Source organism: Schistocerca nitens, chromosome 1 (assembly GCF_023898315.1).
Source record: "Schistocerca nitens isolate TAMUIC-IGC-003100 chromosome 1, iqSchNite1.1, whole genome shotgun sequence".
Classification (NCBI taxonomy): domain Eukaryota; kingdom Metazoa; phylum Arthropoda; class Insecta; order Orthoptera; family Acrididae; genus Schistocerca; species Schistocerca nitens.
Window position 1 is genome coordinate 8,982,568 of NC_064614.1, and position 14,607 is coordinate 8,997,174.

Consider the following 14,607-nt stretch of genomic DNA (forward strand, 5'->3'; position numbering starts at 1 on the left):
GTGTAAATCAATTTCATTTTTCCTTTTCATAATATTTGGTATGAGATTTCTTTGCACATTGATCTCTTTCACAACTTCTACATTGGATTTCCTTACTGTTCAGCTGGTCGTCGTTGGCCTACTCTCAGCTCACATTTTCACCCCTTCCAAATGCCTCTAGTCCATCTTTGACAGCGTTCAGCTTTCACAGCCACACAGGAATATTCTCAACATCTTGAAAAATTTCATTTTTCTTTTCTTTACCAAATGAATTTTTCACTACTGTTGTCTTCTTTTATTGAAAACATTTCTACCCTGCCTCTACTATTTTCATTAATTGTGGTGCTTAAATAACAAACTTTACGAACTTTTTTAAATTTTTAGTGTCAAGTGTCCTCATTTTTGCCCGAAATAATTTTGTTGCAACTATTAATTTTATGTTCTAACATTTTAGAAATTGCTGAAATTTTTTAATGTATTTCTGCACAAGTTTTCCACTTTCAGTTATTAATGCAATATTGTCAGCATCTCTTATGCAGTGAATGGGTATTCCATCACTTTAGCTCTAGACATTTCCCCTGAAAATCTTTGTAGGTTTTTTGACAAAATATTTCAACAAATAAGGTATTTTAGCTTTACATTGTTTGCCAGTGACATCTATCCTGAGTTCCTTGATTAGATTAGATTAATTATTCATTCCTTAGACCCACAGAGAGGGGATCCTCCTGGGTGTGGAACATGTCAAATAAACACATTACAAAAATAAACAGTAAAATTATGTACATTAATTAAAATTAAACTTCTAATATTTACAGGTTTAATACTTACATTTGCTTTCATTAAATCCATCATTCACACAGTGGCTAGTTACTTGGCTATTACAACTAAGTAATGTAAAAAATTAAAGTGAATTATTCATTTCAATGATCCTCAGGTAAGAACAGTCAAATTATGTACAATATTTAAAATTAAACTTCCACTATTTACAGACTTAAGACTTACATTTGCTTTCCATACATCCATCATTCACACATTAGGTAGTTACTTGGCTGTTACAACCATTGAAACATAATCAATAAAAAGAGGATTGATATTGGTTATCTCTGCCTGGTGTACCAAACATAACAAATAAATAAACAAACAAACAATATGCAGAGCTTACCAATTCCAATACCAAACGTGGAAACAAGTTTCTTAATGAAATTCAGTGTATGTGGCGTAATAGTTGCTTCTTCCACATTAGCACTGTTTTCAAAAGCAATAGCAAGGCACTTTGCTAACCCGAGACGTAGCTGCCTGAGGACTTCTTCATACCAATTCTCTCGGAACCAGACCATCTGGGGGGGAAAAAAAGAATTCTATGAGGCATCCAATATATTTTACGAGAATAATTAAAGAAACAGTTTTGGCCTTGCCCAATTTGAGCAGTCGCAAGAAACTAATAACAAAACCAAAATACAGATATTAAATGTTCAAAAATTGACAACCAGCAATGAGCTGTGTACTGGAAGATAGAAGCAGTTAATTCTATTAATGACTCACTTCTTATTTTGTAAACACAATAATAGCCACATTTTTTTTCCAATTTGAAATTATTGATACAAACTGTCACACCTCTCTTTAACACATGGAAGAGCTATTCAGTTGCTCTGTCTCAAGCAGTCGACTTCACCCACACTTCCTATGTGTAGGTATCACTGAATATGAATCGCTGACATGACGGAACTCAAATCTCATCAGATCAGAATCACACCGGGCCAAAAGCACTGAAATTAGGACCCTGTCTGCACCATATCTTCAGCCAAAATAAAATTAATATTTATATATGAAAAATCGTTTAAAGAACAAATTAATTATCAGTCTTTACTGTCATTTGTACTGGGTATTATTACACGATAATTTCATGTCAGACCCAGAACTCACTTTACATTTTATAAAGGTACAATAGCACCTTTCCACGCCTTCTGTTCGGGATTTTAATTTCATCTCTTGTTTGCTCATTTAATAAACTTGAAAATTTCTCTTAGTACTCTATTTTTCCTCGTTTTGACAATTATAACTGTGAGATTAACACATGCTGTGTTTGTGAGTTCAACTTGAAAGATGTTTTTATCAATTTTATCAGATTGCACCTAATTGTTGTAAAAGTGTATTCAGCATATGGGGCATTAAAATAGTATTGCATATTTTGAGAGATGGTACTATGGATCAAAAAAAAGACAAAAACATCCAGTACATATTGGCTCCAAAATGCGTACCTCAAGAGCTATAAACACTTTGTTCATCTTCACTGCAGTGAAAACGTCTTTGCTATTACCAACAATGTACAGGATACAGTAAAAAATCTGTTAGTGCTGTTACTGCAAACCATGTTCACTGTTCTGGCTACATGCAGCACATACATTCTAGTGAAACCTTGGAATGTTATGCAAGAACAATGGCAAAAAATATAATTGTCCTTCCAAGAAAAGTGTGAACTGAGTTCTTGAGCAGTTTCGCACGTAATTGGCTTTTCCAAGGAAAAGTAAGTGCTTGACAGAAATTCAGCCAGATAGCCTACAAGAAGTTCAGTGCACATCACATCAGAAATATTCAGATGTTGCAATTTAATCTGTGCTCTTAGGATCTTGCCAAACCACACCCTCGAAAAAACTAACAAAAACTTTTTGACGACCAATATTATATGTGAAAGCTTAGCTTTTCTTGTAGTTATATGACTGCATATTAATTTAAACCATTAACTTTTCTTAATTGTGTGTTCATGCTACTTGACAACGATGTTACTATTGGCTGTTTACATCACATGTCCTACGGCCTGAATACCTGCTGTCACTGGCTGACAAAAACGTGTCATAATCTAGATTTCAGTGGTTCGTAAGCTACCATGCTACATTTGGTATAATTTGTGTTTATAATTTTGTAGTACGAAAATATGTTGCTGTACATCAATGGTTATTTTTTACTGGGTTTCATTTCTTGAAAGTGCAGGAAGTTCTCTGCTGGAGTATAAAACCTTCACTACTCAAATAACTGACACGTTTTACAGCTCCAATGGAATGTACACTGTCACCTAACAGGAAAAAACGTATTTTTACCTGAGAAAAAGTGTATTTTTAACTGGGAATCCAAGAAAAACATGAGCATTTTCTTTCTCTTGTTGGCGTATACAACCTGATCATTTTTTCTCTCGTGTTGTAGGTATGGACACCACTATTCTTCTCAAATTATGATGGATTATTTATGACTAACTTCACTATCAAATATTGGTATTGTGATGGTGTAGTTAAAATGCCTAACTCCTCGAAGAGGTACCTATACAATGAACATGGGTGGATATCACATAAATTTCTTACCGCTTGCTTTGTGCAATTCATACTTCCTTTCTAAGTGGCAAATTAGCCCAGAAAATGATTCCGTAACACATTACAGAATGGAAATGTGCAAAATGTATCACGAGGTTGCTTGGTTTGTTTCCAAGGCTAGCAAAAATACAAATAGCAAAAGTAACTGAACTAACTGTTTGAAAAGCTCAGTAAAATGCTTCTTCCAATGAAAGTTTTCCTCAATACATCATCCAAAAATTTGGAGCATTCTACCCTACTTACTGGCGATTATTCATTTGTTACATCAATAGTTGCTATGACTATTTGTTGTATAGAATTGAATACAATGTGTTCTATCAAAATTTAGGGAGCATCCATTTTCAGAGAACCATTTAATATTTCTCTGAAAAACATAATTAACCATCTCTCTAGTGGAATTTATCCTTAGTGTAGTATCACCTGCAACAGTACCATTTATGCCTGTTTAATGTTAAGTGGAAGATCATTCATGTATACAGGGTGTCTGGATTAAACACATAACAACATAAAATGTAATAACTTCAGACATAATTGAGATATTTATTGGTGATTTGGTTCCACAAGTATGGTAACTCAAAATGTTTTCTGTGTTTGCATTAGTAAGCGCATGTGCATAATGGCTTTGCTCATGTAGCGATGTGAACTCTACAGCAGAAGGTGTTCTAAGAGCTTTATCTCATGGAGATTAAGTCTGTTAAAATGGTACAATGTAGTTTTTAGTGTACAAACTGTGACCAACTGAGGATGGTAGCACCTATGTAACAATCAAGAAATGGGAAAATTGGCTTTGGGAAACAGTGAGTTTGCTTTTGATGTTGGGCCACCACACCATGCAAATAAGTTTCAGAGGCTACTGTTGAATTAATACGTCCTTCCAGTAGAGGCGTTGTAAGTCAGCCCAGCAGACAAACAGGCAGTTACAATTACCTCATTTGACAGTACATGATGTCATCCTTAACAGGTTGTGCCTACAGGTATACAAACTACAGCTTTAACAAAAAATAAATTCTGAGAGCAGGTCACAACTGAAGGCATCACAAAGAAAATTCTGGCAAAAAAGTATGCAAAATGAGGAAGTCCTTGGTTTATCAAGAATCGAGTGTACCAGACTCCAGTTTTTGTGACCTTCAAAATCTGCACCATCGCATTTGTGCATTTAATGCAAACATTACACCTGCAACGCTGCAAAACATTAGGAAAGAAATAGAATAGAGATTAGCTGTCTGCCACACCATTAATGGTGCACTTATCGAGTTGTATTAAGAGAGTAAAAAAATTTGAGTTATCGTACTTGTAGAAACACACTTTCAATAAATATTTCAATTATTTCTCAAATTATCAAATTTTATATTGCTATACATTTACAAGGACACCCTGTATAAGGAATAGGAGTGGGCTCCATTATTTAGCACAGTTTTCTACATTCTGTCTGTCATGTATGGTCCAAACCCATCACGTCTAAAGGCATCAATTCCATAAAACTTACATTTACTTACAAATGTAACAGGTTCTACACCATGGGTGTGCAACCAGTGGTCCGCAGGACGGATCCGCCTGCAATTGATTTCAATCCGGGAGATGACAAGACGTTCACACTGTATTAGATGACAAGACGTCCACACTGTATTAGATGACAAGACGTTCACACTGTACTACGCCCCGGATACATTTTCAGGTATTCCTGCTAATGCTCCGCACAGGTTTGCAGCTCATGATGCAGAAAGACTTGGCCAGACAGAACACAGCCTGGTGACATGTCTCAGGCTGTGGTGGATGGCCGGTTTTTACAAAGCAAGGAACACCACACAGACAAGAACTGGCCTTAGTGACTGGCTGTTGCTGTGTAAGCTGTTGCTGTGGAAGTGGCTGATACCTCATTAGCATCTCGCATATGTAGTGCGGTACCAAGCTGCCTCCCACCACTGCTGCAGCACGGAAGTCAAAAGTGCACATCATTAATGGCCTATGTGCTACACATTGATAGAGCCCAAACACTTGTAGTATACAGCAATGCCATTAAAACTGCAGACTGCCTGGGAAATGTGCTGACTTCAATAACAGCAGCAGGTGCCACTGCAAAAACTGGTTCTCTGTTGTCTCTTTGCATGTGAAGTTCTGTGCTAGTTGTTTCTTACTTTCGTGTGTCTGTGCATTGAGTTTATTCACAAAATGTCTAGTGTTAAGAAGAGGAAAGTAGATGCTGAATGTCATCAATTCCAGGAGGATTACTTTCTTCACAATGTATAAAAATAAAGATTCACACAATCATAGCTTTCGCCCATTAAGGTCTTTGTCAGCAGTTGACACACATACACACATGCGCACACACACACTCGCGCAAGCACAACTGGCACACACATCCGCAGTCTCAGAGAGTTGAAACTACACTGCTATCAGTAGCACCAGTGCATGATGGGAGTGGCGACTGGGTGGGGGTAAGGAGGAGGCTGGGGCAGGGAGGGGGCAGGACAGTGGCGGACAGTGACGTGTTGCAGTTCAGACGGATGGTAGGAGAGAAGGTGCAGAGGGGGGAGGGGTAAGTAGCGGAGAGGAGAGAAAGAAAAATAAAAGAAAATAAATTAAAAGACTGGGTGTGGCGGTGAAATGACGGCTGTGTAGTGCTGGACTGGGAACAGGGAGGGGGCTGGATGGGTGAGGACAGTGACTAACGAAGGTTGAGGCCAGGAGGGTTAAGGGAACGTAGGATGTATTGCAGGGAAAGTTCCCACCTGCGCAATTCAGAAGCGCTGGTGTTGGTGGGAAGGATCCATATGGCACAGGCTGTGAAGCAGTCATTGAGATGGGGGTATCATGTTTGGCAGCATGTTCAGCTACAGGGTGGTACAATTGTTTTTTGGCCACAGTTTGTCAGTGGCCGTTCATGCGGACAGACAGTTTGTCGGTTGACATGCCTACATAGAATGCAGCACATTAGTTTGTAGATCGGTTAACTGGTTTCATAGGTAGCCCTGCCTTGGATGTGATAGGTAATGTTAGTGACCGGACTGGAACAGGTAGGGGGATGTTTGGGACAGATCTTGCATCTAGGTCTATTACAGGGGTGTGATCCATGAGGTCAGGGATTGGGAGCAGGGGTTGTGTAAGGATGGACGAGTATATTGTGTAGGTTCAGTGGACGGCAGAATACCACATTAGGAGGGGTGGGAAGGATAGTGGGTGGGACATTTCTCATTTCAGGGCACGACGAGAGGTAACCGAAACCCTGGTGGAGTTCCTCCAGTCCCGGATGGTACTGAGTTACAGCGGGAATGCTCCTCTGTGGCTGGACTGTGGGACTTTGGGAGGTGGTGGGAGACTGGAAAAATAAGGCACAGGAGATTTGTTTCTGTACAAGGATGGGAGGATAATAACAGTCAGTGAAGGCTTCAGTGAGACCCTCGGTATATTTAGAGAGGGACTGCTCGGCACTGCAGATGTGACGACCACAGGTGGCTAGGCTGTGTGGAAGGGACTTCTTGGTATGAAACGGGTGGCAGCTGTCGAAGTGGAGGTATTGCTGGTGGTTAGTAGGTTTGATATGGACGGAGGTACTGATGTAGCCATCTCTGAGGCGGAGGTCAACATCTAGGAAGGTGGCTTGTTGGGTTGAGTAGGACCAGGTGAAGCAAATGGGGGACAAGTTGTTGAGGTTCTGGAGGAATGTGAATAAGGTGTCCTCACCTTCAATCCAGATAGCAAAGATGCCATCAATGAATCTGAACCAGGTGAGGGGTTTAGGATTCTGGGTTTTTAAGGAGGATTCCTCTAAATGGCCCATGAATAGGTTGGCATAGGATGGTGCCATGCAGGTGTCCATAGCCGTACTGCAGATTAGTTTGCAGGTAATGCCTTGAAAGGAGAAGTAATTGTGGGTGAGGATATAGTTGGTCATGGAGACTAGGAAGGAGGTTGTTGGTTTGGAATCCATAGGGCATCTGGAAAGGTAGTGTTCGATAGCGGTAAGGCCATGGGCATTAGGAATGTTAGTGTACAGGGAGGTGGCATCAATAGTGACGAGCAGGGCACCGTGTGGTAAAGGGAGAGGAACTGTGGAGAGTCGGTCGAAGAAATGGTTGGTATCTTTTATATAGGAGGATAGGTTCTGGGTACTAGGTTGAACGTGTTGGTCTACGAGAGCAGAGATTCTCTCAGTGGGGCGACAGTAACCGGTCACAATGGGGCCTCCTGGGTGGTTGGGTTTATGGACTTTAGGAAGCATGTAGAAGGTGGGAGTGTGGGGAGTGGTAGGGGTAAGTAGAGAGATGGACTCTGGGGAGGGGTTCTGGGATGGGCCTAAGATTTTGAGTAGTGACTGGAGATCCTGCTGGATTGCTGGAATGGGATCACTGTGGCATGGTTTGTAGGTGGAAGTATCTGACAGCTGACTGAGTCCTTCTGCCACGTAATCCTTGCGGTTCAAAATTACGGTGGTGGAGCCTTTGTCTGCAGGTATGATTATAAGATCGGGATCAGTTTTTAGATGGTGGACTGTGGTTCTTTCTGCGGATGTAAGGTTAGTATGCATGTTGAGGGATTTGGGGAATGATGGTGAGGCAAGGTTCGAAGATAAGAAATTCTGGAAAGTTAACAGGGGGTGGTTTGGAGGCAGTGGGTAGGATCAAGGTTGGATGGAGGCATGAACTGAGTTAGGCAAGGTTCAATGTTGGTCTCTGGTTGAGTCTGATTGGTTGGGTTGGTGGCAAAAAACTGTTTCCACTGTAGGGACCGGGAGAAGGAGAGAAGGTCTTTAACTAGTCCTGCATGGTTGAATTTTGGAGTGGGGCAAAAGGTGAGGCCTTTGGAAAGGACTGATATTTCTGTGGGACTAAGACTTCTGGAGGAAAGGTTCATGACTGTGTTGCAGGTCTGTTTAGGATTTGAATTCTGTGTGGTGGTGGGAGGGATCTTTGGAGGGTGGGGTAAGTGGAGTAGGTCTGCGAGACAAGGTTTGTCAGCTATGAGGGGGCATGGCGAGAAGTCACAAAGGTCAAAGTAGAGAATAACTAATCATTAATAAATATATTACTGTGGATAGCAGGTTTGAAGGCGGGTAAGCATAGAGAAAGGGCACGGCAGATGTGACTGGATGAGGTGGATTTAGTGGGTGCAAACAGGGATAGAACGGAAAAAGTATGGGGTGTGGTTCGTAGTTAAGAGATGTAAGATTGTGCGGCACCGGAAAAGTGCGGGAGATAACACGCAAAAATACGGGAACTGACACAGGGAGCATGATCAGTTGGAAGGTATAGGCTTAATTATATCAGCAGGAGTAATGTGGGACATAAGATGCTGCACCAACAATCAGCGTGTTCTTGACGCCATCTGTTGCGCGCGGCAGAGTCCGTTGATACAGTTTGGCTCATACGTAGTATGCGCAGTGCCGTTCATAAGGCAACAAGAGAAACACAGGAAAGAAAAAGAAAGAAGGATGGACACTGAGTATTGCGACACAAAAGAAAGTAGTTACAAAGGAAAACAGCACAGGGTTAGGATCGAAGAAAAGCGGTCTGGCAAAAATCAAACAATGGAAATTCCACGATGGAATGTAACAATACGAGAGAAGGAAAGCTGCTATTCACCATATAGCAGAGATGCTGAGCCGCGATAGCCACAATTGAAAGATTCACACAATCATAGCTTTCGGCCACTAAGGCCTTTGTCAGTAGCATGTCATGGACGTGGTTACCACAAACATAAATTTCATGAAGTCGGCCACACTAAATCACCGCCAATTAAAACAGTTTTTGGATGACCTGTGCTCCGAACATGAAGATTTGGCTTACCTTTGCAAAGTGAGATTGCTGAGTAAAGGCAAAATGCTGAAGTGATTTTATGATCTTCAACAAGCAGATTTTATGGCTATTGACAGAAAACCATTGGCTGAAATAAATGATCCCCAATGGATTTGTGATTTAGCATTTCCGGTTGACATCACAGCTCATTTAAATAACTTAAACTACAAACTCCAGAAACAAGGGCAGTTGATTCACAAATTATATAGGCATCTGAAAGCTTTCAGACAAAGCTGCGCTTGTGGGAAATGTAGATAAAAGCTGGAAACTGTTAGTATTTTCCTACAGTGTCAACTCCTAAAAATATTGATTATGTTAATTATGCTGATGAACTGAAATCATTACAACAAGGTTTTCTGATTTCAGGCATGCAGACAGCATGTTTGCTAACCCAATAACGTGATGTAGAAAAGGCCTCAGAAAACCTTCACATGGAACTTATTGAACTTCAGAATATTTATCTTTAAAATCAAAATATGAAGAAGTAAACCTGGTCGAATTTTACAGAACTTACTTGACCGAAGAGAAACATCCGCAAATTAGATCATGTGCAAGAAAGAAAATTTGTCTTTTTGGAAGCACATTTAAGTATGAACAACTTTTTTTTTTCTCTTATGAAAACAAATGCAACACATGCACATGGTTAACAAACAAAAACCTGCAAAATACCTTAAGACTCAATATCAGTGACATAAATCCAGATTGGGGTCGCGGATTTTTACCTGCCTCGGGATGACTGGGTGTTTGTATTGTCCTCACCATTTTGTCATCATTCATGAAAGTGGCGAGATTGGACTGAGCAAAGGTTGGGAATTTGTAGAGCGTTGATAACCTCACAGTTGAGCACCCCCTCAAACCAAACATCATCATCATCATCATCATCATCATCATCATAAATTCAGATACAATCTTGTTTTAGAAACTCAAACTCAGAGCTCAGATTAATCTACTGTTGAATATTTTTTTTTTTTAAATCAATAAACCACTGTAAATGCATTTATTAAGTATAACTTTTCAGCTTTCTAATGGCTGATGGCAAACTGTGTGTGTTCAGTGAGCTGAATTTAGACAAAGTCGCCATATGAACCAGGCCCTGTGCACTAGAGTGTTGAGTACAGAATTGCGTTGCGCAGGGTGGCAGCAAATGTTGGCATTAAAATAGAGGTCTGTGTGTGTTTTCTTTCTGTACACTGTGTGTCCCAGCATGCCGTCTATGTTTCTTGTGATCAGGATATCCACAAAGGGTAAGCTTCTGTTCTCTTCTATCTCCTGGGTAAATCTGGTATTTCCATGTATACCACTAAGGTGATGATGGAATTCTAGCAGTTTGTCCCTGTCAAGTGGCCAAACTACAAAAGTATCATCAACGTACCTGTAGAAGGCTTTTGGCTTGTGTTTAGCAGTGTCCAGTGCTAGCTTACTGAAGTGCTCCATCGATAGGTCGGCTATGCCTCTTGCTAGGGAAGAGCCCATAGCTACACCACCTATCTGTTCATAGAACTTCCCACCACATTTGAAATACATGGTGGTTAGCACATGGCGAAAGAGCTTGATGACATCCCCCTCAAAGTGTTCTTCGAGTAAAGTCAGGGGGTCTTCTATTGGTACTCGTGTGAATAAGGATGTCACATTGAAGTTGACTTCATTTTCCAGCTGCATGCCCTGTAGTACCTTCACAAACTCAGCAGAGTTTTCCACATGGTGTCGAGCAGACAGAGACGGATGCCAGGACACAAACCCCGCACACGCTTCCCCTCCAACCACCAGCCACTCCAGGTGCATTGGGCGATCCGCGGGCGCGTGAATGGTCGGTGGCCGGAAGCGGAGAGTGGTCCAGCAGAGATATCAGCCCGCGACCGACGATATCCTGACACTTGGCCTGAAGATGATGGAGACGCATTCCATTGAAACGTTGCTATGAGACGACGATGCTACTCGGCTGACAGCCCGTGAAGACTTCACATATGAAATTCGTCGAGAAAGTCTGCACTCACATATAACAAAGTCGTCGTGCTTCACATTGGTTTCTGTGCAATCATATGATCTTGAAAAGTTTTATTTTGTGATATGAATTGTTATGATAAATTGCAAGGAACCAAGATGCCAAGTTAAAAGAATGGCGCGAAAATAAATACGAACATATGAAGATGGGGTGTTGTGTATTGATACACTCACGGACGGCAAAATTCCACGTTATTCACTGGGAAAGCTGCTGTCACGACAGGTGCATTTCCTTTCAGCTGTATGCCGAGTTTTTGTATTTCACTATGTATGACAATATTCACGTTCTCTTGAAAAGCTTAGGGGTGAGTCCAAATACATTATCTGCAAACTTGCACATCACAGATGTCTTCTTACTGACTATACAGTCTGTGAAACCTCTCCTGTCATTGGTGTGAGCTGTTTCGGCCCTTTTGTGCAGTGTGAACATCATACAATTAGTGCGTACCATTAGCAAGACTCATTGTCATGTTTCTTGTTTCACATTTAGTTTTAATTTTATTCTTTGCATTACTAATTTCTGTGAACTTTTGCACACTTCTGGACATTTTAATGACTTTCCTTAAAGTACTACAATATTTTTTGTAGTCCAGAATTAACGTTGGATCTTTGACTACTTCTAACCTTTATACAGGGTGTTACAAAAAGGTACGGCCAAACTTTCAGGAAACATTCCTCACACACACAGAAAGAAAATATGTTGTGTGGACATGTGTCCGGAAACGCTTACTTTCCATGTTAGAGCTCAGTTTATTACTTCTCTTCAAATCACATTAATCACGGAATGGAAACACACAACAACCAGCGTGACTTCCAACACTTTTTACAGGAAATGTTCAAAATGTCCGTTAGTGAGGATACATGCATTCACCCTCCGTCGCATGGAATCCCTGATGCGCTGATGCAGCCCTGCCTGATGCGCTGATGCAGCCCTGGAGAATGGCGTATTGTATCACAGCCGTCCACAATACGAGCACAAAGAGTCTCTACATTTGGTACCAGGGTTGTGTAGACAAGAGCTTTCAAATGCCCCCATAAATGAAAGTCAAGAGGGTTGAGGTCAGGAGAGCCTGGAGGCCATGGAATTGGTCCGCCTCTACCAATCCATCGGTCACCGAATCTGTTGTTGAGAAGCGTACGAGCACTTCGACTGAAATGTGCAGGAGCTCCATCGTGCATGAACCACATGTTGTGTCGTACTTGTAAAGGCACATGTTCTAGCAGCACAGGTACAGTATTCCGTATGAAATCATGATAATGTGCTCCATTGAGCGTAGGTGGAAGAACATGGGGCCCAATCAAGACATCACCAACAACGCCTGCCCAAACGTTCACAGAAAAACTGTGTTGATGACGTGATTGCACAATTGCGTGCGGATTCTCGTCAGCACACACATGTTGATTGTGAAATTTTACAATTTGACCACGTTGGAATGAAGCCTCATCCGTAAAGAGAACATTTGCACTGAAATGAGGATTGACACATTGTTGGATGAACCATTCGCAGAAGTGTACCCGTGGAGGCCAATCAGCTGCTGACAGTTGAAATATGGTATCTATTTTTATTTACTTAAATTTGGCATATTTCATAACAATACCTTTTCCGTAAAATGTTTACAAGGCGATATTTGTCTTGGCTTCAGTTGTCTAGTGGAAGTATGATTCCACAATGCAGTTTCATCGGCTGTTGAAATGACCTGATTCAAAGCGTTTGCCTCATTTTTGGTGCTTCAAATACCATTTCTTCGAATGTGGTTTCTTCTTAAAGTTTATATAAAACAAGTAGTAACATGATTCATTTTTTCTGTTCACTAACAAATATTTATAACGGCGACCTGCACATTGTTTTACCGTCAACACACACCATGAGTTAACTGCCGACTGACTACAGTCAAAGACGACTCCAGCGTCAAAGACATTTTACACAACACACAAGCTTCCACTTGTAACCAGTCTCTTTGATATTCTTCGTCACATTTACTAATAGTAATCAATATGCTTTCACTCTCAAAAATATAAGTAAATTAGCATATAATAAGGCAAATTACAATAAAAAAATTCTGACGAAAATATAAGAAAAGATTTACAATTTGGTATCGACAAATCCGGTAGAAAATAACACATCTCCCAGATCCATTACATAGTGCCTGCACACGCTGTACATGTTATGGAAACAACTGGTTCTCCCGTAACTCTCTCCATACAGTGACGTAGTCAACGTAACCTTGTACAGCAGCAACTTCTCTGACGCTGACATTAGGGTTATCGTCAACTGCACGAAGAATTGCCTCGTCCATTGCAGGTGTCCTCGTCATTCTAGGTCTTCCCCAGTCGCGAGTCATAGGCTGGAATGTTCCATGCTCCCTAAGACGCCGATCAATTGCTTCAAACGTCTTCCTGCCGGGACACCTTCGTTCTGGAAATCTGTCTCGATACAAACGTACCGCGCCACGGCTATTGACCCATGCTAATCCATACATCAAATGGGCATCTGCCAACTCCGCATTTGTAAACATTGCTCTGACTGCAAAACCACGTTCGTGATGAACACTAACCTGTTGATGCTACGTACTGATGTGCTAGTACTGTAGAGCAATGAGTCGCATGTCAACACAAGCACCGAAGTCAACATTACCTTCCTTCAATTGGGCCAACTGGCAGTGAATCGAGGAAGTACAGTACATACTGACGAAACTAAAATGAGCTCTAACATGGAAATTAAGCGTTTCCGGACACATGTCCACATAACATCTTTTCTTTATTTGTGTGTGAGGAATGTTTCCTGAAAGTTTGGCTGTACCTTTTTGTAACACCCTGTATAGAGTTCTTTCTTTCTCTTACACAAAATTTTAATTCCCTTACTTCTTCATAGTTTACTTATTACTGATTCAAATTTACTATAGACCAAATAGAATTTGATGTTGTAATTTCTTTCTATTTATACCTCATCCCATACTTACTTTTAAAACATTGTATCCTGTTCCGATTAATAAGACTCCCAGCTCTGTATGAACCTGCCTCAGGACTGTAATGTGCCATATTGTCTATTTCCATTAATTGTGCATCATGATCGGATTACCCAATCACAAATGGGTACACATTAATTGTTTCAGCCTACATATTGTCTACAAAAATGTTATCAATCAATGTTCTACTACCTTCCTACACGTGAGCTGGAAAATTAACTACCGAAATTAGATTCAAAAGCCCAAATAATGAGTTCAGTTTATTTTTCCCATCCATTTCTTAAGAAATCTACATGAAATCTCCAAAAACTACAACTGGTTTTCCTTGTCTGACAGGTAGCCCAGTGATGCAACTGGATTTCTCATTATTAGTTGAAAGTTTCCTAGAGGGGAACTGTAGACTGTTATAAATGCAAGAGAGATATTCTGCAGTAACAACTTGCAAGCACATGCTTTTTGTTTCAGATCTCCACAAAACTGTTTGTTTCAATGCTTTTGCCTGTGTGC

General features: G+C 40.7%; 1 protein-coding gene across 1 annotated transcript in view; it reads right to left on the reverse strand.

Annotated features, from left to right (window-relative positions):
• The window catches only part of LOC126240282 (transformation/transcription domain-associated protein), a 491,514-nt gene that overhangs the window by 45,528 nt on the left and 431,379 nt on the right, over positions 1-14,607 (reverse strand). Inside the window, exon 59 of the mRNA XM_049947913.1 lies at positions 1,142-1,316. Coding sequence (XP_049803870.1) covers positions 1,142-1,316 — 175 coding nt within the window. The remainder of the gene's footprint in view (positions 1-1,141; positions 1,317-14,607) is intronic.